Below are 23,524 nucleotides of genomic sequence, written 5' to 3' on the forward strand. Positions count from 1 at the left end.
GAGACTGTTATAAAATACAGTGATCTTCCCCTCTTTCTATATGTTTTTCCTTTGATCAAATGCCCAAGAACTAGCTGACTCTTCTTTCTGTATATTTCCATTTCCTGAATAGACATTAGTGTCAGCAATATCATTACCACCCACTTTCTTTTCTATCTCACTATATGTTTGTCATATTTAAATTGTGAATTCCCAGAGGGTAGAATGGTCTTGCTTGAGTTTTCATCTTTCGTTTCTAAATGTTTATTTGGATTACAATTTTTGCATTGTACATACAGCATATCGAATGGAAACATTCATTTTTATTTAGTCTTTTTTAGGGAGTCACGGAACACACTGTGTGCTAAATTTTATTGCTTTTTGGAGCCTGGTTATTAAAAGGAAAATAAATGACACAGACATAAGATAGTCTTTCCTAGCAGTCCCCTCTGTACATCCTTGACCATTCTCTAGATCATACACTTGATCTTATAATCCAAAAGACAACAACAGTTGTCTGGACTGGACTGTCCAGGACGTAAGTCCTGGATTACAGAGAGAGAGGACACATAGCAAAAAACAGAAAACAAAACCAGGCTAAAGAAGACATATTTATACTATGACCAGGCCAATGAGTAATTGTATCAGTTGGATATAATTATTGGGTAAGTGAGGGGTCAGAGGAATTTCAAGTTTAAGCCAAATGGATCAGGGGTAAGTTACCATATCTCTCATTATTAGGCTGGGAAGCCATGATTCATTGTTGGAATCAACAATGCACCTATCACCAGCTCAAGATATAGAAAATTATATATAAGTCCTTCCCAGATCCTGTCCACCATGCTCCCCTCCCATGTAATCAAAATTCTGAATTTTGTGTTAATCATTTCCTTAATTTTCTTTATAGTTTATACACATATTTTAAAGCATACATTGAAATCTTCCTGCTTATGAAATTTATGTAAGCTTCATATAAACGGAATTCCAGATACTATATATGTATTCTTCAGTGATTGGCTTTTTTGGTCAATATTATTCATCCATGTGGACACACACAGCTATGGTCCATTTGTTTTCCTCCTGTATAGAAGGCCGTTGATGCCACAACTGATTTATCCATTCTAAGTCAAAGGACAATTGGGTAATTTCCAGTTTTTTGCTATTAAAATCAAAGCTGCTAGAAACACTCTGATTGCCTGTCTCCTGATATACAAAGTTATTCCCTAGGTCATGTGTCTCTAGAACTTCCCAAATTACATGGAATAGAAGTTGTGAGCTAGCATCCTCATTTTAATCTTGATTTTAAAGGGGCTTTAAAAAATATTTCACCATTGGGGCGCCTGGGTGCCTCAGTCGGTTAAGCTTCCGACTTCGGCTCAGGTCATGATCTCGCGGTTCGTGAGTTCGAGCCCCGCGTCGGGCTCTGGGCTGACAGCTCGGAGCCTGGAGCCTGCTTTGGATTCTGTGTCTTCCTCTCTCTCTGCCCCTCCCCCGCTCACACTCTGTCTCTGACAAATAAATAGAGACATTAAAAAAAACCCGTTTATTTAAAAAAAAAATATTTCACCATTGAATACGATGTCTGCTGTAAGTTTTTTGTGGGTATACTTCATCAGATTAAGAAAGGTCCGTTTGATTCCTTGTTCGCTAAGAATTTTTATTGTGGATGGTTGTAAAGTTTTATTGAATGATTTTTTTGGTATATACTGAGATGACATAAAACTTCCTCCTCTAATTAATTGACATGATAAATTACATTAAATAATTTTCTAGTAACAAACTAACCTTGCTTCCAGGGATGTACTCAGATTTATGATATATCATTTAAAAATCCATTGCTTAATTTGGCTTGCTAATGTTCTTTTAATGGTTAATGTTCTAGATATTTGAATGGTGTATAATTTTATTTTCTTATACTCTGTGTCAAGTTTTGGATCCAAGGTTAATATTGGCCTTGTGGAGGAAGTTTGGGAATATTCCCACTTTTTCTGTTGCCTAAAAGACTATGTATTTTGGATTGAATATTTGGCATAACTCAAATGTAAGACCTTCTGGTCTAGTGTTTTCCAGTAGAAACAAAACATTATTACCAATTTCATTTCTCCATGGTCAAAGGATCATTTTTCTTCTCAAATTAGTTTTGACAATATGTTTTTAGATTGTCCATTGTACACAAATTTTCAAAGTTATCTGCGTAAAGGAGTTGATAATTCGCATTATCTGATTAACATCATGTGCCCTTTATAGACCCTTTGCATCTTTTATGTTATTTGTGCAATTTCATTTTTTCCAGTCTTACTAATTCATTATTCTTTTCACAGCATCGGCTTTTGATGTTGGTGATCCTCTATTTGTGTTATCTTAGTTTTTTCCCCATTATCTTTGGGTTTACTCTGCTCTTTTTCTAAGGTTTTCAGTTGATAATTAGCACTAATTTTTTTTTCTGATATAAGCATTCAAGGCTATAAATTTCTTATTAAGTACTACTTTAGCTTCATCTCATATATTGTTTAGTACTTATAATTTCCATAATTCTTATTATGATTTTATTATGATTTGACCCAATGGGTATTTGAAAGTGGGTTCTAAAATTTCTGTATGTATCCATTTGTCTTTTTATAACTGATTTGTTCATCTTCTTATGGTAAAATGGATTCTTTATTTTTTGTAGAGATGGACTTTATGCCTCACAACATGAATAATTTTTATAAATTCCTGTGTCTTCCTCAAAGGAATTTCTATTCCCTGTTGGAACAGTGTTCTCCATATGTCCTTGAGGTCAGGCTTATTCTTTGTGCTGTCCTACTTTTGTATATTGTACTGAAAACCGGTAAGTAACCACTTCCTACTATGATGTGGGGTTGTATATTTTTCACTGTAATTCTGTTCATTTGTTTTTAGTATTTGAAACTATCCTATTCATTATATATAAACACAACATGATTACAGTGTCCTGAGAAATGTTAACTTTCAAGAAAATTCACCTCTTCAGTGTATTATTTTTTGCCTTTAATAGTATCTTTGCTTGTTTTATTAATGATGGCTTCCTTTAGGTTAATGTTTGCCTGGAATACCTTTTTCTAACCTTTACTTTTGACCATCCTGTGTCTAAGAAACATATAGGTGAATTTTGTGTGATAGTGTGTGTGATCATGTGTGTGTGTGCGCGCATGTGTGTGTGTGTTTTAACCGGTCTGACAATCTTCGTCTTTTAACAGGGAAGGATAATGCAATTGCGTTGATTTTTGGTTACTGAAGTATCTGGATTCATTTTTCCAATTTTATTTTGTGGCATCTGTTCCACTTTTCACTATTTCTATTTTATTACCACTTTTCCTTCTTGACTTACTGAGGTTTTTTGCTTTTGAAGTATTTCTTCTATGAGCTTAGAAATTATAGACTATGTAGAATTTAAGAAATAAAACAGACGAACATAGGGGAAGGAAGAATAAGATAAAAGCAGAGAGGAAGACAAACCATGAGAGACTCTTAAATACCGAGAACAAACTGAGGGATGCTGGAGGGATTTGGGGTGGGGAAATGGGTTAGATGGGTGATGGGCATTAAGGAGTGCACCTGTTGGGATGGGCACTGGGTGTTACATGTAAGTGGTGAATCACTGGATTGTACTGAAACCATTATTACACTATACGTTAACTAACTTGGATTTAACTAAAAAGAAATTATAGACTACAGGTACCCTCCATCACTTGGAGTCACAAACAACAGCTTTTCTGTGGTGTGGGTCTTTTTTTTTTTTTTCCTAATTCACCTATTAAGCATGTCACCTTTTGGGGTCCTGGCTTTTGGTAAAGTATTTTTTGTAAAGATTCAACCTCCCATCCTGCTCAGTATCCAATTTAACTCCTGTCCATCCTTCTCCCACCCTGGTCATAGTGCTAAAACTTAGACCAGAGGATGCCAGCTGTAAAATTTGCTTACTCCTGTGAAGTAGAGTTTTCTGGATGTTCCTTGACTTTGACTGTTCTCCCCTCTATCTCTGTATCTATCTGTCTACCTACCTACCTATTTATCTATCATCTAGCACATTTAGGTGCAGACTGGGAGGGTTTTCTCTAAATATTTGGCCATTAATCTTGCTAGAAATGGAACACCACACTTTGGTTCTGATGTAACCATATCCTTATGTAGTTTTGACAGGTTTATGCAAGCCTGGAACAAAGGGGGAAAAGTAATATATTTGATTTGTAGGTCTCCTGCAAAATTTGCAGGATTAAACTCTCAGATGGTATTCTTTAGGGAATCAAGGAAACAAAAGGGATGAACCCTAATAAAATGCCTTCCTTCCACTATGCATATTATGTTCGTATACTCACTTTATTTAATCCATATAACGACTCCATGAGATAGTTATTATTATCCTCATTTTATGGATGAGGTACCTGAGACCACATTTTGAGGATATTAAATTACCGAATTGGGATTCAAACTCTTGCCTATCTAATTCCACAGTCTGTACCCTTTCCTGAGTTATGCTGCCTTTCTCCAGAGGGCTCAGAGGGATTCTTTTTGGAGCTGGTAAAAACAATCCTGGTTAGTCTTTCCCTGGTAATTTTCATAGCAAACAATGCAGCTATTTACCCAGCATTGGTTAGAACTCTGCTAATTGCTAGCACTCACTCTGTTAGCAAACATGGTATTTATTGACTCCAGAAAGAGTCCAGATTGTGGGAAAACATAAACAGTGATAAAATACACAAATGCTTTCAAAGCAAACCTTTGTTTGGGCCCTAGTGTCAAACAGTTTTTATTTTTAATTGTCATTTTTACTTTTGACCAAATCTCTCCCATTCAATACTCTTTAAACCCCTGAGAGTAATTAAGCCTTCCATAAAATCTCCTGATGTCAGTTCATATACTAAATCTCATAATACACACACACACACACACACACACACATATGTATATATGTATATGTATACATATGTATATATGTATATATATGTGTGTGTGTGTATGTATATATATATGTATATATATATATGTATATATATATATGTATATATCTGTTTATGCAAGTGCCTATGCAGCCCTGCAGGCCAAGCTTACACTGTTACTGAAGGCCACCTTGCCAAGTCTAACGGATGACCCAAGAGTGCCATAGACAAGCTAATCTTATTTTATGTCTCTGCTTTATCACCATGGAACTTACCTCAGGCAAAAGGTTGAGAAAAAGGCTCTCTCTCCCTGTCTTTCTACACATCCCCCTTTCCCTAGCTTAACCTGAATGTCTGAAGTGTATCCAAGAGAGCTCCAGCATCTTGGCAGCTTAGAGAACAAACCATAAAGATGGCACATGGGCCTATTTTCCCTGGTTATGTCACTAGACCATTCACTGGTCATTGGCTGCCTTTCCAGTGGAACATAACCATTTCTGCTCAAAACCAGGTTGGAAGCAACATACTCCAATAACTCACTCTCGAGACATATGGGAAGGGGTTCGAGTTTGGATCACTGTAATTTAGGGGTCAGTGATCACAAATGCAAACCAAGCAAGGCAACTTTTCTATTTCAAGGCTTCATACATGATCAAAGACACCAACATGGCAGTGTAAAGTGAAGAGAAGTGAAGGTGCATTGTTTCCATGACATGTGGCCATATGTATCTGCAAAGTGGCTCCGAAGATGTTGTCATTCCCTGGCTTATAAAAGGCTCTAACTCCTTTGTGCAAGGTTTGCCCCAAAATACGATTTAGAGGGGAAAAAAGTATTAGCATGCTCTCCCAGTGGATGTCTCTAGTTCTGTTATTAAAATGAAATGGGTGTGTTTACATAATCTGGGTATTCAGGGAAAAAATTACGCAGTTCTGTGTAATTTTCCCCAGAGTTGAAATTGAACAAAAATCAATTGCACATCTGGGTCTGGGGCTGCTTCAGCCTCTGATGCAAAAATGAAGATGAATTCCAAGTGATCAAAATGCGCAGAAGTGCTCTCACCCCTGACAATTTTTTCCCTCCCTGGAATGGAAATTATAACAACTGTTTTTCTGAAAGATAAATTACAATCAGCTGGTGTTAGTTTTATTATTTTTTTAAGACCTTCTACTGATCGGACTAATAGTATTTTATTATTGAGTACACATGAAAAGAAAAACATCCTAACACTTTCCCATGATTTTAACTGGAAGGAAATCTAGATCAAACTGGGTTGTGCCTTGTGTATTTTAATATTAGGCAATAATCGTACACTACCCTCTTCTCATTAATGTTTATGATGAACATTAATCGGAAATGGTTACGTGAGAAGTGAGGCAAACGCTGTATCTTTTTTTAACATCTAAGCAAATTTAATTTTTATGTTTTATTTTTATTACTTTTATTTATTTTTTTGAGAGAGTGGGGGAGGGAGCAGAAAGGGAGACAGAGAATCTTAAGCAGGCTCCATGCTCAGTGCAGACCCCGATGTTGGGGCTCAATCTCACAACCATGAGATCATGACCTGGGCCGAAATCAAGAGTCTGATGCCTAACAGACTGAGCCCCACAGGCACCCTGGAAATGTAATCTTTAAATCTAGGTATTTTAAAGCAGTACAGAATTTCCAACTGAGGGGCATAAAACAGTAAGCTCAGAGAAAGAAGATAAAGACAGAAGACATTTCCATGGGTTAGAGTGACTCGGGAAAACCTTAAAGAGAAACACTGTATCTTTTTAAACTTGCTTTTAATCACCCATTTCTGGTCCACATCTGAATTATGCTCTCAACTGTAGCAAAGACTATAACCGTCAGATACAGAACTGAAATAGTTAATGCTCCCACCATTTCCTCAGTTTGACATTGTGGGGTGCATCATCAGTGTTTTATATACATAAGAGGGAATAAGTAAAGTCTATTTTAACATTGTAATCAAGACATGCATATTTGATGAATTTTGCTGACTTCCGTGCAGCACAATCCTGTTCACGTGCGTCTGAGAGGTCTGTGTTTCTTTGTGGAACAGCTAAGGGGAGATGCACTGCTTGACCCGGTGGGATTCATTTCACCAAAGAAACAGCTGGGTCAGCAGACAACGTGAGCACAGACAGCAACACATTCCAACACACTTACCTTGGCGAGTTTCTCATCTGCAAATAATTCCCTTCTAAAGGGTACTACTGAGATTCAGAATGGACCCTTGCACTTTCTCTCCACTGGCACATAGGACTGGGCCATTTTAGTGGTGGTGACGGGTGGGAGCGGGGGGTGGCGGGAAGCACAATAAATGCTTGTAGGCTTCCTTCTGCTGCAAGTGCCCAGATAAACCACAAAATCAATAGTCATAACATTTTCTTTAGCTGAACAAGGAATTCCAAAAGCAAATCCCTGTGTAAATGATAGCACAATGTCTTCATTCTTAGTCAAAACAGACTTTCGAGTCCATTGTTATGGTGTTAGAACAAATGCAAAGCATTCCCCTAGTGCCATTTTGTAGCCAAGCAACTCAGAGAGGAGCATGGTCACTCAGACTACATACAGCTTATCTCCAGTCAGCTGCGTTGCCCACTCTATGCTACCAGGGCAGGGTAAACTCGAGTTTGAGATAGAATCAAGGACAAAATTATCATCGTTGATACCTCCAGGGTGATTTTGTACTACAGCCCTCAGTGGAAATATAGCAAAGGTGGCCTGAACGCTGCTGATAGTACTTAATGACCTGGGGAGGGGGTGGGGGGAGGTTATGACTCTGGACTATCAAGCTTAGGAGCAATAAAAAAAAAAAGTTTTTGGTCAGCTTCCAAGAGCAGGCTCCAAACAGCAGCAAAAGGGAAAGAAAAGGTTCACGCATTCTTCAGAAATGAGAAGAAACCGGTTTGAGAACACACATAAATGGTGGCAGGGGGTTATTTTCTCATTAGGCAACTGAGACTTATCTTAACTGTATGACTATATACGTACTGTGCCTCAAGCACTCTGCGTTCTCTAGAAAGTATAATTGCAGGCTATGTCAACCACCTGCTCAGGAACAAGTATCTCTGTGTTTTTAGTTTAAGTGGCAGACAGGTACACTCTGGGTCCCCAAATAGAAATCACAAGGTTGCCCTCCCTCGTCCTACATTGGTGACCTCATCCTAGTAACAGCCTTCATGGCACCTTATGTTTACAGGGACATAGTTAAAACTCATTCACATCTTATCTAAATTCAATTGCAGGAACAGCTAGCGGTATATCAGTCTGGAGAATACCATAATTTCTCTTAAATATGGAACCTGATGCACAGATTTTCCTAAGGTCTGCCAATTAGCTTACTCTAGAACTGAAAGGGTCCTGTGGGAACTCATTCTGGCCTCTAATTTCATAGATCAGGACGTAGAGGATGAGAAAGAAAGGTCACATGGTGAGTTAGTAAGAGAGAAAGAAGTGCCAGACTAAAGACTCAGAATCCAGTGCTCTTTTAAAATGTCGTGTTGCACATGTCTAGACAGGAGGCCCCTCTCCTTCCATGCTTTCCTGTGTGCAGTGGTTGTGGGTCTAGAAATGCAAGTGCTGTGAGGCAGGGACTCTTTCTTGCTCACCCTTTTACCGTCAATTCCTAGAGCAGAAAACATTCTGTGACAAGTGTGTAACAAATGTTAGGTGAATGAATGGATGTCTTCTAGTAGATACTAGGCATTTTTAGGAATAGATTGCTGACATTGGGCTCGCTGCTCTCAGCACAGAGCCTGCTTCAGAACTCTGTTCCCCCCCGCCCCCGCCCTCTCTCTGCCCCTGCCCTCAAAAAGATATCTCTCAAAAAGATATAAAACATTAAAAAAAAAAAAAAAGAAAAAAAAAAGGAATATGTTGCTGACATTTGGCATAAAGTAACAATCTCTTGACCAGAGAAAAAGAAGATCTGTTATCTTTTGCTGTCATCTCCGTAAATGACATGAAACATCTAGAAGTACCTTAGAAACCTGCCTTGGATGGGGGAGGGGTTCTGACTCAGGCCCTCAGGTAAGCTGGTAGAGTGCTGAGTAACCCCGGTCATAGGCTTCCTTAGTATGACTCAGTAGACATCCTAGTGAGTAGGATGGTTAGAAGCCAGCCCCCAATTTCTAAAGCCATACCTCCTCTACCCTCCCTAAAGTTTGCTTGGCATCCATTTTTCTACATTAAAGGCTAGGTTTGTCCCTAGGGAGTCACATTAAACTGTATATCCTCTCCCACCAAGTAGGTATGGAGAGCCACTGTTTATACAGGAATTATATCCTTCAGGTACTTTTGGTAGAAATGAGGTCAATACTACTGAAGACTAAATGATCTCTGTTTTAAGGCAAGTGATTTGGGGAAAGGGGTAAGCAACTGGGGTTGAGTGACACTGCTTGGTAATAGCTTAATTTGCCTTGGTTACAGTTCAAGTCCTCTGGCTTCCATTTTCTTATCTGGCCATCATGATCCTATACTGCAAGGATATATATTTCCACTTTTTTTCAGAGAGGAAACCAAGGTTTGGAGTGGCTACGACACATGTTCAAGGTCAAACATGTGGAGAAACTTGAACTCAGGTCTTTTCATTCCAAGTCCATTTTCCTTCCCATTTTTCTACAGATGTGAGGTCCAAGCCAGGTAAAGGCTCTTGCTGCCTCTGATCTCCCTGTACAGGCTGGTGCAGGCTATCTGCTGAGCAGGTTGAAAGCTGGGCTCCAGCAGCTGGCCATTTCTCCTATGATCCAAAGAACATGAAACTTCTCTGTAAGCCCAACCTGTCAGTCTTCTGCAATTTGTTTCTCTTGCCTTTCAAACATACATTTTGCTCTAAGCTTACAGAAATTGTTGAAGTTGAAATTCCAATTAACCCAGGCAGTAAGTGCTGTAACTATACGGGAGTTTTATTTTCAACGAAATGAGAAGGTACCTCAAATGTTACTGGAATTTGCTGAAACTGGACAGAGATCAGGATTCAGACGCTTCAGCTGACACCACCCAGTTGTTCCCTCTAGAAACCCAGGAAGAGGTGCAGGTTTTCAAAGCAAATATGACTATTTTTATCAGGCAGGCTGTTTTCATGAGCTGTGGTTCCCTGCCATATTTTCATTTTATCTTTTCATCAGTCAGATATATTTTGTATTTTTTCCTCTTTTCCCTTTAAGTAGATCATTTAAACCCAAATTAGGCATCAGGTAGGATGAGTTGGACACAACTGCTACCATGGATTAAATATACAAACAATAAAAATTCGAATGAGCCTCGACATATTACAAATAAATCCAGCTCCAAGTGTGGCTGCATGTGGAATTTCGCTTTATATTTGGCTAGGACTCATGGAGAAAAATGCTTGGTGCTCCCTCTCTGGCACTTCACTTTTAGGGGAAGTGTTGTCTCCTGGTAAAAACAAGATACTGCTTTTCAGACTCCTTTAGAATTTACTCTCTGACGTGTCAATGGTACCTTTTGGGACACTGATCAACAAATATGGTTTCAGCCCCTACTATGAGGTCAGAACCACACCAGGCATGCAAGGAATATAGAAGCCAGAGTGAGAGATTCTTTTTTTTTTTTTTTAATTTTTTTTTTCAACGTTTTTTTATTTATTTTTGGGACAGAGAGAGACAGAGCATGAACGGGGGAGGGGCAGAGAGAGAGGGAGACAGAATCGGAAATAGGCTCCAGGCTCCGAGCCATCAGCCCAGAGCCTGACGCGGGGCTCGAACTCACGGACCGCGAGATCGTGACCTGGCTGAAGTCGGACGCTTAACCGACTGCGCCACCCAGGCGCCCCGAGAGATTCTTATTCTTTAGGTACTGATGGGCTAGCTTTGGAAGGGTAGATATGCAGCCCAAATTTTCTATTCCTCATTTGCATACCCATGAAAGATGCCGTGATTCCACCACAGCATTCTTCACACACACCTGGTAAATGGTCTTGCAATCTTCATCTAATCAGCCATATCCAATTTAAATTGGTACAAGAATGAGGTGAAAAGCTCACTGGCCACACCTGAACTAGTTTGTGAGGCAAAGCTAAAGACAAGAGTAAGAAAGACCAAGTGTTGAATCCTAGGGAAGGGCAGTACCTCCTAGACTCGGCTGATGAGACTTCTATAGAGAGGGTTTCCATTGGGTCTTATGGGCAGGGCCAGAACTTAGAGAGATGAAGGGTAACAGAATTAACAGATTCCAAAGAGCAAATGTATGGATAGAGGAGATGAAAATGGAATATGAATATGGAATAGGGTTTGTCTTGGGATTGCAGAGTAGGGTTCTGTTCTCATTATCTGGGAATTTCATTCAGAAACTTCCCCTATTGTGGTTATGTTCCAATGCATAAATCCTAAGTATGGAGACATAGTGGTTTCTGATGTATAGATGCCCAGTGGCACCCTAAAGTATTATGTATCACATTCTGGAAGCAGTATTAGCTCATTCTCAAAACAGAGAGAGGACTCTGAGTCATAGCTTTCATGTCAATAAAATGGGTAATTTTCTAAGTTTATTTATTTACTTTGTGAGAGAGCACACGCGAGCGAACATACAGGGGAGGGGCAGAGAGGGAGGGACAGAGAGAATCCCAAGCAGGCTTGGGGCTTGATCTCATGAACGGCAAGATCATGACCTGAGCTGATATCAAGAGTCAGATGCTTAACTGACTGAGCCACCCAGGTGCCTCAATGGGTAATTTTCTACCAAGCTCTTTAAATGAAACCTTTCCAAATATATTATTTTAGATTCATTATAGGCAAACCTGATAGTCACTTTTTGCCCCCTTTATGATAAAATGAAGAAAGCTCCAACTTTCCTGCACTTCTTACAGATAGATGAAACAATAAGCCAACCCCCTTGTCTTTTGCAGTTTGGGCATGGACCTTGCTTGAGGCAGGACTGGCTAGGATGACCTCTTAACTTCCCTTCAAGTGGCAAGATTCTATAAATTTTCCCACTGAATTGGACAAGAATCCACATATCCTGCTTTGAACATCTACACAGTTAGACTGACACGTGAATGCCTGTGATTTCCTGGTGTACCCCTGTTCCCTCCAAACTTCACCCATAGGACATTTTTTACTATCTAGACAAAAATGAAACATCCAGACCGACTGTAAATGCTGGTGTAAAATTCATTAAGTTCCTTGCAATTACTAGAGGTGACATATTATATACTCGGCATCACTGTTTTCTAGAAAATAGACTATAGGAGAATCTTGGAAAAGTCGTGGATAGAAAGTCATGTGATGTTGAAACTACATGATCCCAGAGAGGTAAGTGACCTTGCTAAAGTTCCTTCTGATTTCTGTGTAGGTTCAGAAGTGTGGATTATGTGCTGCCCTATCCTCTTATATCCAGGCAGCCTCCTCCTGATTTCCTGTTTGATTTCTCTGCTTTTAGTCATATTTGTTCAGAAATGGTCATAAGGAGGAGTCTGGAATATTAGCTGCATGGGTGGACTTCTAGATGACACCTCACAATTCTGAGGGGTTTTGTAATCCATTTTGCCCAAATTTTGCAGCAGGTGCTCATGAGTCTTGAATCTTTCCATGCAAAATCTGATAGTGCCCATATTATAGCCATCATATAAACTTTGGGAGAACACAGGATTTTTTTTTTAAAGAAGTAGGTAAGCAGAAAAAGCTAAACAATCCAAATAACAGCTTGAATTTGTTGTATTTAATGAACTAGGAATGTTGCCATTAAAAAACAAGAAACCAATGCTATTTTCTCAGGTGGTTGTGGCATCAACAAACTTCCCGAAAACCCTTTTCCCCTTTCTTATTAAAAAAATTTTTTTAACGTTTATTCATTTTTTGAGAGACAGAGACAGAGCACAAGACAGGGAGGGGCAGAGAAAGAGGGAGACACAGAATTTGAAGCAGGCTCCAGAGTGTCAGCACAGAGCCCAATGCGGGGCTTGAACTCACGAACTGTGAGATCATGACTTGAGTTGGAAGCTTAACTGACTGAGCCACCCGGGTGCCCAGACCCTTTTCCCCTTTCTACTATCATCCTTCCAAAAGACCTATTAATTTAGAATGGCATGTTTTTTTCTTTTACAGTTTATTAAAAAAATAAAGTTTGTTTATTTTGAGTGAGTGAGTGAGAGAGAGAAAGAGAGAATGAACAAGCGGCAGAGGGGCAGAGAGAGGAAGAGAGAGAGAGAGAGAATCCCAAGCAGGCTCTGCACCGTTACTGCGAGGACCCTGATGTGGGGCTCAAACTCACAAAATGAGAAATCGTGACCTGAACCCAAATCAAGAGTCAGACACTCATGTGATTGAGCCATCCAGGCACCCCTAGAATGGCATGTTTGAAGAACTGTCCTGCATAGATAATATGGCATAGTGGAAATGGACACAGGATTTGGAGACAACATGGGATCATTTCAATACCAGATCTGTTCCTTTCTAATTGTGTGGCAGTAGACAATTCGCTGACATTTGTTCAGCCTTGGTTTTCTTGTTTGTAAGCTGGGAATAATTTAGCAATTTCACAGAATTATTGCAGAGACTGAATGGGACCTAGTCCAGTACGTGGCATAGGGTGGGTATATGACAATTGCTAGTAACTGCTATTGTAGAAGTCTTCTACTGCTATTGTAGAAGACCCTTTGGGAACCCTTGTTTGATACCTGGACAAAGACAGGGCATGGCTGGTTGTATAACACTGATGCTTGAGTTTGGTGGGTGGGGGCAAGCATATGTCAGAAAGATGTGTTGGGCTTTTCCGTCCAAGAGGCAGTTAGGGGTGGCAATTTTCTTGTCTTTGTTGGGGACTGTTCATGTCTGTACGTGGTTTGTTTCCTGTTTCTCATCAATCTGTCTTCCTTCCCTTTTGTGAAATCCATCCAGCCTTTTCCTTCCAGTATTTTTAAGAAATGTAATAAAGGCCAACACTACCACTCCCTTACTCCACAGAGATGAGAACATTTTCTTCTCTTACCCCTGAGACGATGTGTCATAAGCCGGCAGAGTTCTCCTGCTCCATTAAACTAGGAATCCAGGGTGGTGGACCAGGAGGCTGTGAGTATGAAGGGGACGGATCAAGGGAGGAAGGAAGCAAGCCTGTGTGTCAGGTGGATTTGTGACTCTTAATCAGCCTATGCACTAGAAGAACTAGGTAGATTCCATTTGAGAGTGGTAAGAGAGGTTTAGATAGGTCAGATTAAGAAGCCACAGTCTCAGTGTCCATCACAGAATCTATATTCAGAATCAGAATTTGGTTTCTTAGGTGGGTATTCCTGAAATCACCAATCTGTGCCTACCACGTTGAATACAGTCAGGAAGGCAGCCTGGCTTCACAAGTCTGAAAGAACCCTCTTAAACTTTTGCTCTACCATTTACTATCTCTATGACCCTGCATTTTTTTTTTTTCTCAGCTTTAATACTGAGCTGACTTAAAGACTATTTAAGATAACATGTGTGAAGCACCTTGTGCCTAGAAAATAAGAAACACTCAGCAAACTCAGTATCTGGAACCAAGAAATGAAGGAAGAATGTTTTCTAAACTAACAGCAAAAATAAAAATGAACAGGCAGAAAAAAGACCTAAGGACAGTAAAATGAAATAGTTTATCTATCAAAAGAGTTGGGATAATGCAGAGAGTCAGAGGGAAACCCTAACTTTGACATTCATCATTACCCTGCCTCCTGACAGAATCAGCTGGTACCCAGTTTTTACTCATCTGTATAACTCATGATATTAATTTGTAATAAATGGAAAAAAAAAGAAAAAAGAAAAAAAAGAGAGGACTAGGGGAAAAGGGTCACTGGTGATACATCTATAGGGGTTTTTGTTGTTTGATGTTTTAATTTACGATTACTACTGTTTACACCTTTTGTTTTCCTTGTTGCCCTAGGGAGGTATTGGCAAAGTATGGATCTTCATGAAATTATGAATGGGTGGGGTTTCAAGAACTTGTTCATTTATGAGAAAGCCCCTAATAAATATACAGTCTGCACAGTCACACTTTCTACCCATGCTTACTCTGGCCTTGGATCATAAGGATAGGAAAATAACATGGAAAACTTCTGCTTTTCTGGATTGCCGAACATTTAAATCCCTTAATTCCTGAGAGATCCAAACTTGCCATTGAAAACACTATCACAGGACGCCACACGCTACCTGTCCTGAAGACCAAGCTCTGGCCTCTGAGCAGGAGTAAATTTTTCTATCACAAAAATAACAATGGAAATGATGATAAGCAGTGATAACAATAGTTACTAAGATGCCGGTTTCTGTGCTAAAAGTTTTATAGATATTATCTTTAATCCTGAAAACAAGGCTTTAGGTAGGTATTATCATCCCCATTTACGAATACAAAAGTCGAGGATTAGAGACGTTAACTAAAATGCCAGAGATCATAGTTAGCTTCTAGTAGTGCTGGAATGAATGAAATTCAGGTCCATATGACAATAAAATTTTTTTAGGCCATCACCCCGTGCTGTCTGTGATGACCTTCAGAAAGTCAGATATTTTCAAAGTTTTGAAAATTCAGATTTTGATGGCCATGGACCTTCTTTCTCATCACTTGTTTTCCTTCTGGAATGCAGCTTGCAACCACCGGGGACTGGGGCTCTAAGGCAGTGATTTCAGATTTCTTGTAGACCATCATAAAGTACAATTAGTTCATAATAATTAGCAAGAAACAAATGCTTCTTAAAAAAAATCCAATCACTTAAAATGATTTTTAATTTCATAATGACTGGTATATAATTATAGCAGAACAGAGCTATTTAGTTAGGAAAAAAAAAATAACTTCAAAGATGAGAGCTCATTTAGTGTTTATTTGCTCTGGGGTTCTAATTACACTGAAAACTACCAAAACTTTGTATATGATTACTAACAGCATTCAATAGCAGCTTGGAGGGAACCTGAGCCAATCTTTTTCTTTCTTTTCTTTTTTTCTTCTCCATTAACATGGTGGGAATAAATAGCGAATGGTAAATACCAGCAGCACATATTCACTATGTCATTATTACTCTCCTGTTCTGTTGCCAATTCAGGTGTCTTGCGTTAAACAATAAAAAATAAAACCAAACATGTCTTCCTGGCCATTTTCAAAAGGAGACCAACCAAGGAGGAACACTAACCACGATATTGTTTTTCTGTAATATATTAGCAAATCCTGGTAGCTTCAATTTGGCTTCATTACATTTCCAATATATGCACGCATTGATTCATCTCCTTTTTTTCCCATAGTTAAGATTTATGCACTGTATTAATCACCTCGTGACAGCCATCTCAGCAGTTTCATTTAGCAGAGTAAACCAGTCAAACCTCATCAGACTTCTGGGGACGTCACATGGCAAACTTTGGATTCCCGGCAACTTGAATTACTCTTGCCAATATGAGATTTTTCAGAGCGATCCATCTTAGGGCCATCTAATATATCACATCTGACTCTGCTCTTTTCCTAATGGATAGGTTGACAGAGACACCCGCTAGATCTCGCAACTGTCCCCCTGAAGCTGCCTAGGGATAGAGGCTCCGTGGCAGGAGCTCAAAATGGCAGGCAGTTAAAGGTTTTGTTTTCCAAATGTGACTTGACTGATATGAGGGGGCCTGTGTGGCATTCAGTGAGTCCACATTTTCCAAAGGGCTTTAGTAAGCAATGGCAGCCTTCCACACATTCACGGCATGCTCAGGTGGTCTAAAAATAGGACGTCGCCAGGTGTGATGGACCAGCCATTCATTATGATGTCCTAGCCTACAATAGTGCTAACCAGACTCAGGGTTGTGGCTACTTCCCTAAGTTGCTGTCACCAACTCTAATTCCTGGCCACACTATATTTTTTATCTGTTATGACTTTTCTAATGTCAACCCTACTCTCCCTAAAGTTCTGGAAGGGCACGGTTCTATTTTTTCTTAAGGTTATTTATTTTGAGAGAGAGAGACAGGGAGAGAGCGCCCATGTGCATGGGGTGGGGCAGAGCAAGAGACTCCCAGGCAGGCTCCCAACACAGGGCTTGATCTCATGACCCAGGATCATAACCTGACCTGGGCCGAAATCAAGTGTTGGACGCTTAACCGACTGAGCCACCCAGGTGCCCCATGAAAGGACACAGTTCTAACTGCACTTTAGTACTGCTCAAATAATTTTCACGTAATCTTTATTAAATCCCCACCAGCACACCTGAGTTTGCTTTGTGATACACAGAATACAGAGCTTGCTTTGTGATACCCAGAATACAGAGTTGGATTCGAAATGTAGCTATAATCAGAAAGAAGCAATCTTAACGCAGTTATTCATTTAAGAGAGAGGTCTTCCGAGCTCTTCCAGGTCTTACTTGATTATATGATCAAACAGAAGGGTTTGAGGGTGGCACTTTTCACACTAAAGGACTCAAATAAGGAAGATTCAATGATTTGCTAACTCTTACAGTGGAGCAGCCGAGTAGAAATTATGGTCCTTATATAACGGCATTGCACATGAGACCACATTTTTTTTTTAAATGACCAATTTGATATGAAGAAAATCTAATGAGAAATCCAGAATACAGAATGGGTTACCACAGTGCTATTTCTATGGTCTTTCGAATGCAGTTGTACTTCTAAAATCTTGGAATTAACAGCACTCAAAACTTCTCAGCCTCACAAGTTCATAAAGTGGCTGTATGGTTTAGCAAAGAGAGGGCTAGACAAAAAATAGGGAGAACTATATTTTAGCCTTGACCTTGTGCAGCACTTTATGGTCAGAGGCTGAGCCATTAAACCCACCGTGGAATAAAGGGGCTGGAACAGACAGTGGCTTCCAACTTTTGGCCCTCAAAGGTGGCAGTCAGCCTCCTTGTCCTATTTTTGCTTTTCAGAAAAAGACTCACAAAAATCATACATTTACCCATAATAAGATTACACAGGATAATCAAAATGTCACATTTATTTGCTTTTTGTTTAAATTGTATTAACTGAAAGAGGTAACACTAGTTATTTCATGCTGATCCAATACTCTAATTGGAGGATCATGGTTTTACTTAGTGGGAAATCAAGTTAATTGGCACTTAATAAGTGCAAATTGTAAAGGGAATCTTTCAAAAAGTAAAACTTACAGGCACAGGTAAGTTTTAAACAGGAACTTGGTAATGGCCAGTTTAGAAATGGCTTCACAAAAATCCCTGCCAACTCAGGATTTCTATTACTATGAATTTATAAATATAAAAGAAATTATTTGGTCCTTTTCTGGTTGTCTTTTGACTTTTAGTGTAGAACAGTTTTTATTAAACCAATGGCTTTACAACTTTCTCATTCAATTCTGTATATACCTACAGTGAGAGCATTTTAACCAAACCTCACAATTTTCTTGGCTTACATGCTCCTCGCTTCACTGGCCTAATTATTTTAATAAGCAGCTTAACTGAAATGCTGGCTTATATTTAAATTTCAATTTAATTGTGTACAGTTCCTAGTACAGTGAAAACCTTGAAAGTCTTTCCCTATTTGTGACAGTATTTCCCTGCGTCTATGTGTTAGGGACACTAACAAATAAAATAACTTCAATTTATCTCTAAACATACATTTTTTTATGTATGGTTTTTTTAATGTTTTTTTTTAATGTTTATTTATTTTGGGGAGAGACAGAGCTTGAGCAGGGGAGGGGCAGAGAGAGAGGGAGACACAGAATCTGAAGCAGGCTCCGGGCTCTGAGCCGTCAGCACAGAGCCCATGCAGGTTGAATCCACGAACTGTGAGAACATGACCTGAACAGAAGTTGGAAGCTTCACCTACTGAGCCACCCAAGTGCCCACTCCCCACCCTGCCCCTTTTTTTTAAAGATTAATAATGCAAAGAAAAGACTGCCAAGTTCTATCGTTTTGGCTGTCTAGATGAGGAGAAAAGAGAGTCCCCATCCGGGCCTGCAGGAAAGCCCAGGTCTACTGGATGAAAATGAAAATCCAGCACACCCGGGCCACCCATATCGCTCAGGGTGCTTCAGTACTCCCAACCTATTTGTTCCCATCGTTAGCAAACAATTTTCGTAAAGGGGGAAAATCAGGAAGTGGAAAAAAGAATGACCTGGAAAGTCACCTACTAATCATAGTCTTTGGGGAATGGAAAACAGAAATCCCCTTATGGTCTAATTATTCTTTGGTATCTTTAATGAAACTAAATCACGAGAGTTTCCAGTGTCTGGCTGATGTTTCAGAGGCCTGATTTTCACGTGTCCTTGGCTCTGAAAGAAAATATTTACTAACTTCCTGAAGTTACCTTATTATCATCTATTACCATTTAGTTCCCTGAAAAAAGAACTTTTTGTCACTTTTCTAACATGGAAAGAAAAAGCTGGAGGAACATAAAAGATGGATGTAAACTGTCATGTGTTTTGTTTCTTGAAACCACAATAGTGTGACTTCAGAATCTGTCAGCATGGAGCAAGTCAACACGGCCAGGTCAAGCTGGCACAGCTGACTCTCTGATGATAACTCCTTAGGCACCTAACAATGGATCCTAAGTGTGCCCCTGCTTTACCAGGCGAAAGTGAATATATGTGTCCCTTTTCATCTGTGCTCCTGCATGTGGGTCTATAAAAGAAGAAAAATGCGACAGAGCAATGCTTTAGCATCCCAATTCTATTGCCTAGTATAAACTGCAGCATGCCAGAATCAGGGGATTTTGGTAAATCTAATAAAACACATTCTGGAATCCTTGGATCAAAAGCAGTATTTACAGATTCACAGAAAAAAAAATAGCAACAATACAATAATAGCTACTTCTGTTTTGCAATACTGTTAGGCCAGGCTGGACTTGAATCTTCATTCCATTAAAAAACACAAAACATAAACGCTTGCAAAGTGGACAATATTTTATTTTATACTTACTCAGGGTTCATAACTCAGAAATGTTAAGCAGCCTTAAGAACCCACAGGTACTAATGGCAGAGGACAGCCGAATGTTTCCCAGGTACTTAAGGACTACCCAGACCCATTCCCCTTGTTTTAACACACAAGATGCTGAAATTTAGAGCTATAAGGTATTTAGATGTGGTAAAATAGTGAATTTAAAGTGTTAAGGCTATGGATTTAGACACACTCAAGTCTGATGATTCAGGATAACTGAAAGGAATGTTACTTTGATGGTGAGATTCTTGGGGGCCAGAAAAATGTGTATTTTGCTCACTTTAGTGGTAGCACACTCTAGTCATTTAATCAGTATTTGTGGATGAAAAGCCAATATATAAAGCTGAAAACAGAAAACATATAAGTCAATTTACATTTGGTTTCAAAATGCATGTTCTCTTCAGCAGATTTATCTTAGGAAATTATATCTTTTTTAGATTACCACAGCCCAGTTTTTTTTTTTTTTTAACACTTTGGTGAAAATCAGAGCCAGATGTGTGCAGCTAGAAGCCAGCTGAAGATGTGAAATGCAAAATACCCCCAATATGCAATCTGATCATGGGTCCCAATTGATGACAGTTTCTACCCATAGGGCTCAAAGCTTGTTCCTTCAAGCCACCCCAACTCCCTCTACAACCATTCGACTGGCACAGTCAGGTCCTCAACAATGTAGGAGGTGTTGCAGGGAGAGGTGAGGGCTCGTGGCGGGGAAATGGAGTGCCCCTCACCAGGTCTCCAGACTCAAGCCAGCTCTACCCACTCTGACCTGTGATTTCTTGGGCAGTGAAGTCACATGTCAGAGTTGGTAATAAACCCAACACCAAGGTAAGATTCAGCACAATCTCCTCAGTTGAACAGAACTGGCCCCCAATTTGGGGCATCATTGCTTCCCAGTCCGATGATAGCCTGCTTTTATGTCAGACATGTCTGCCTGACAGGCTAGGTGGGGGAAATGCTCACTCAGCAACGAGGCGTGAGCTGACACTCGGGGACATGAGCAGGGCCTGCTGTGCAACACTGGAGAGAAAAGCGCTTCCTTCCAGATTGACAGCCAGGAATGCCATTTTCTTGTTCGATGAGTGCAAATCTTTTCATTTCTACCCCAAATCTCTGGAGCCCGGCTACACATCTTGACTCTCCCCCTGAGCTGAGCAGGCTGAACAGACTGACACCGGCTTAACAAATACGACCGACCTAGGTGAGCACCGCTGTTGCCTAACGGAACATAGAGTTAATTGTTTCACTAGCAGAAGAAGAGCTTCAGACGCTTTCTTCACCAGGAGAGTGGGGCGTGCTTCAGGCACCCCGAAGCTCAGCTAAAATTACCAGTAGCTACAAGTCAGGAGGGCCTGTTTCTATAAAGAAAAAAAAAACAGAATGGTTTTTTACACTGTGCATTAATAATTTATGAATAGGCCAGTGCACAAAACCGGATGTGCAAGAGGGACCGAGAGGTGAGATAAATAGGAACTTGACTTCTTAATAAAAGCAGAAGGATGAAAAAGATGGTAACAACAATAAATCCTGGTGGGTGATGTGTGAAGTATAAATATTATCTTGTATCTACCATCAATAAGCAGGGAGAAAAAGAAAAGAACCACGTAGGCTCCCGCATCAAGAGGTGATGCTTTGTACCTTACCCTCTGACCTGCTCTCTGAGCACTGGGCTGGGTCAGATTGCACAGATCTGGTTAAAAGGGGGTTTTTACAACTGTTGAGGCTCATCCACTTAAGGGAGACCGGGGCGCATTCTATCCCATTTTGTGTATTGTCACTAGATTGTCAGCAAAGTCTGGGGGGCAGAAACTTTACCATGTGATTATGTGAGAAAGAGAAAGAGGCAGCCTTTCTTTGAAGTTTTGGCAGTTATAAAAAAGAAAATTTTTTTTTCTTGAAAATTGGAAAGACAGGGCACACGAGTCATCCAGACACAAAAGAAATGGAGTCTGTCCAGGTCAATTTTTGGCATATTGATTCACTTAGACTTCTCCATCAATTAGATACAACATAACATGAAATAAAAAGAGAATTAGATTCCTCTAATCAGCTGAATTACAAGGTCAGAGCTCTAAATTATTGCTTTGTTGTTTGAGCAGCGAATTATTGGTGAAAGAATATTTTTCTTTTATGCATTCATTTAATCTCCGTATTTATACACTTTTCTAATAGCTATCAAAAAATGCTCTGATGCAAAATACATGTTGCGATTCAATATATATAGATTACATTTTTCATCATTCTAAATCTTAGAGATGCTTTGAAGCTGTGAAATAACCAATACTCCACTTATTGGAAAATAAAACCGTGTCCAAATGACACAAACCCCAAATATCAGTGGATAAGAAAGATGCAGAATTCCACATATGAAAGTATCAGATGCCAGAAACTCAATTTATTACTATAAATCCAAAGTAATTTTTATTAAGAAAAAGCCCAAGTAAGAAAATATATGTAAAATCCTCGCATACAAAGGACTGCTTAGTAATAATAATGGTAAGCCAGCTGTCATGTATTGAGCATTTACCAAGCAGTTCACAGCCAGCACGGGCACTAAGGGGATCCCCCGAAACAGAAGACCAAATTCTTGTTCGTAATGAACTCAAAAGACAGGCAATAAAAGGAAAGAAAGAGGAAAAGAAAGTGACCACAACCAAACATTTCCTGTTTAATTAATGTCATATCAGACATTAAGCAAAGAGGTGCACACGTATGTTTTCTACTCACAATAAACCTGTCTGGTACTATGTCCCTAAAAAAGGTCCGTGTGTCTCTCCCTCATCACAGAGCAAAGAGCAACAAAGACCTCTTCAGCTTCATCTCTCAAAGCTCTCTACCCTCTCTTGTGCTTCCCTAGAGTCATTTGTCGTCCGCTTCTCCAATGCACAGGGCTTTTATTTTCTGTCTTTGAGCTTCTGTTCAAAATGTTCCTTCTGCCTTACTATCCAGTTCAAATATCCCTTCGTCAGAGAAGGAAGGCTTCCCTGAGCTCTCAGGCCAGGCGAACCCGTTATATGCCAGGCACTTAACAATGTCTGCCGTTCCCTATTTAACCGGGAACATTTGATTACTGTCTGTCTCTCACAAGACTGTAAATTCCCTGGGGACAGGGCTTGTAGGTCATACCCCAGGGGCGTCTCTGGCCTTCAGCCCAGTGCACGGCAAGGCTGACGCCAGCAAGATGGCGGGCTAGGAGGCTGCAAGGTGCATCTCCCCAACAAAAACAATAAACAACTACAAGCTGATGAAAACACCTTTGGGAAAGCAGAGCACTACCGTGAAGAAGCAACAATCCTTCAGAGAATCCTTCATAGACTGAAGGTGGTGGCAGAGAAAAAGTGCGGGAGGTATTTTACCCACATCATCCCATTGCCCGGTCCCGAGCAGGTCAGCACCTGGAGGGAGTCCCCCATGAGGGGGGAGGGGGTGGGAGGGGGCAGAATCGTGCCACACAAGGAATGGGAGATCCAGCAGAAAGAGCTGCGTGGAGTCCTCCCCAGGCTGGAGCTGCCATTGAGGTGAGACCTGCCCTCAGGGGCTCGACTCGCTGCTGTGTCCTGCCCTCCCGGATTGGGACACTGTAGCACCTTGCCATCTATGGGGACCAGAGCTGTTGCCGCATGGCACCCCAGGCCGAGTCCTGGGCCGGGGCTCCGACCCGCCGTCACGGGGCTGTGCTGCTGTTTCTCTGAGCCCCACTCCCCAGGTCCTGGGTCCAAGCACTGATCCATGGCCACTGCGGCTGAATCGCTGCTCTGCAACCTGCACCGTAGGTCCCGGGTTAAGGCTCTGACATTCTATCGCTG

The 23,524-nt window shown here is 40.3% G+C and overlaps 1 protein-coding gene across 5 annotated transcripts in view; it reads right to left on the reverse strand.

The window, feature by feature from the left end:
* SAMD12 (sterile alpha motif domain containing 12) overlaps positions 1–23,524 on the reverse strand; it is a 386,116-nt gene that overhangs the window by 71,098 nt on the left and 291,494 nt on the right. For 3 of the 5 annotated variants that reach the window (XM_058698898.1, XM_058698897.1, XM_058698895.1), the window contains exon 5: positions 13,831–13,908. The exons of the other annotated variants lie outside the window; for them this stretch is intronic. In XM_058698898.1, coding sequence (XP_058554881.1) covers positions 13,880–13,908 — 29 coding nt within the window. In that variant the 3' untranslated portion in view covers positions 13,831–13,879. The remainder of the gene's footprint in view (positions 1–13,830; positions 13,909–23,524) is intronic. 5 annotated transcript variants of the gene reach the window in all.

This window comes from Neofelis nebulosa, chromosome 14 (assembly GCF_028018385.1).
Source record: "Neofelis nebulosa isolate mNeoNeb1 chromosome 14, mNeoNeb1.pri, whole genome shotgun sequence".
In the NCBI taxonomy this organism is placed as follows: domain Eukaryota; kingdom Metazoa; phylum Chordata; class Mammalia; order Carnivora; family Felidae; genus Neofelis; species Neofelis nebulosa.